The sequence below is a fragment of the Sinocyclocheilus anshuiensis genome, unplaced genomic scaffold (assembly GCF_001515605.1).
Source record: "Sinocyclocheilus anshuiensis isolate Anshui unplaced genomic scaffold, SAMN03320099.WGS_v1.1 scaffold212, whole genome shotgun sequence".
NCBI lineage: Eukaryota > Metazoa > Chordata > Actinopteri > Cypriniformes > Cyprinidae > Sinocyclocheilus > Sinocyclocheilus anshuiensis.
This window is the reverse complement of record NW_015558566.1, coordinates 522,179-523,989: the sequence shown is the minus strand read 5'-3', so window position 1 is coordinate 523,989 and position 1,811 is coordinate 522,179. Positions and strand designations below refer to the sequence as shown.

General features: G+C 34.8%; 1 protein-coding gene across 1 annotated transcript in view; it reads right to left on the bottom strand.

The window, feature by feature from the left end:
• scml4 (Scm polycomb group protein like 4) overlaps positions 1–1,811 on the bottom strand; it is a 36,527-nt gene that overhangs the window by 6,797 nt on the left and 27,919 nt on the right. Inside the window, exon 5 of the mRNA XM_016475046.1 lies at positions 864–1,064. Within this exon, the coding sequence (XP_016330532.1) occupies positions 864–1,064 (201 nt within the window). The remainder of the gene's footprint in view (positions 1–863; positions 1,065–1,811) is intronic.

Genomic DNA, 1,811 nt, shown 5'->3' with positions numbered 1-1,811 from the left:
TCGGTATCGGCAAGTACCAAAAGTAAAAGTATCGGTATCGGGCGAGTACTGGAAAAAGTGGTATCGGTGCATCCCTATAAAATACATTTATAAATAAATATTTACTTTGAAGCATGAAAACAGAAATTGTGCATTATCAGTTAATATAGATGATGGTAATATTATCTGATAATCGTTCAAGTGGGTGTAGTTCTTATTGATGATACCCTCAAAATGGCCAAACATTGACAGATTAATCTGCTCTGGACAATATACCGATCAATCACATAATTAAAATTGTGCAAATTGTTTTTGAAATAAATCTCCTATGCTCACCAAGGCTGAATTTATTTGATAAAAATATAGTAAAAAAAAAAACAATAAAAAAGCAAACAACATATTTTAATACATTTTAAAATGTAATTTATTCCTATGATGGCAAAGCTGAATTTTCCATTACTCCAGACTTCAGAGTCACATGATCATTTAGAATTCTAATATGCTGATTTTATGCTCAAGAAACGTTTCTTAATATTATCAATTAATATAATTAAATGTTGTTGAAATGTTGTATGAAACTCTTATGCTGATGAATATTTTTGTAGAAACTATGATACATTTTTTCAGGATTTTTTGATGAATAGAAAGTTCAAATTAACACTATTTATTTGAAATAGAAATCTTTTGTAACATTATAAAATGACTTTACCATCACTTTCGATCAATTTAATGCATCCTTGCAGAATAAAAGCATTCATTTCTTTTTTTCTTTTTTTTATCTTACCAGCCTCAAGCTTTTGAACAGTGCATATAAAGGATGAACATCAGAATGCAGAACGATAATCAGAATGGAGACACGCATTTGTGTTGGCATGCAAATTAACCTGAGATCTTTTCTCCCCCGTAGCCCTCAGTAAGCAGGGTGAAGACGGCTTTCTGCTGAAACGCGCTGTCAATGCAGCCCTGTACTGCCTGCTGCAGCACCACAGAGGGCCTGGCAGGACCCAGGTGATCGGGCAGCTGCAGCACCTTCTGCCTGTCCAGGTTAGGACCCGTGTTCACATGCTTATTCACGTAGATACACACTGTAATAAGATGGAGAGGTTTTAGAGATGGAGAAAAAGAGAGAGATGAACAGAAAGAAAGATATTTCTTATAGTCACTGTGTAGAATTAGCAATATCTGCATTTATAATGAAATAAGCATGATATAAAACTGCTGTAATGGCATATCTTTTTATTAGTTCACATTCAAGCCATTGTCTGATTACCTTAGAGAAACAAAAAAAGCAAAGTTAAACACCACAGTTAATTGCAATGCTATGCAGGGTAATTAGCTTTGATCTTGCTTTTGAGAGTTTTGAAAATGAGTTCATTTGGTTAGCTGGTGATGTATCCTTAAGTGTTTGTGTAACTCAGGGCTCGAAATTAACTTTTTTACTTGGTAGCACTGGTGCTCCCAACTTCAAAAAGTTAGGAGCACCAGCAAAAATTTAGGAGCACTCACCAAAAATTTAGGAGCACCACAACTACAAATTATATATTAACAGATTTTATCCTTACATTCTTAACTTTAATGCAGATTTTGTATTGGTTAATATTAGCTGTCAATCTCTCAGTCACTGCTTTCCGCTAACTACCGCGAGAAAACGAAAGGGCTGAAGAATAGAGAAAATTAAAAGAACACTGACGGATTTCTTTTGTAAATAACCTAAAGTTAAGCTCTTCTTTGGCGAGGGTTAGGATGGTGTATGCGGTGTTAAATTTTACATTCAGCTCTGCCAGTTGCACCGAACGGCTGGCAGCTAGGGGTGTGCGATATTGACAAAAAAT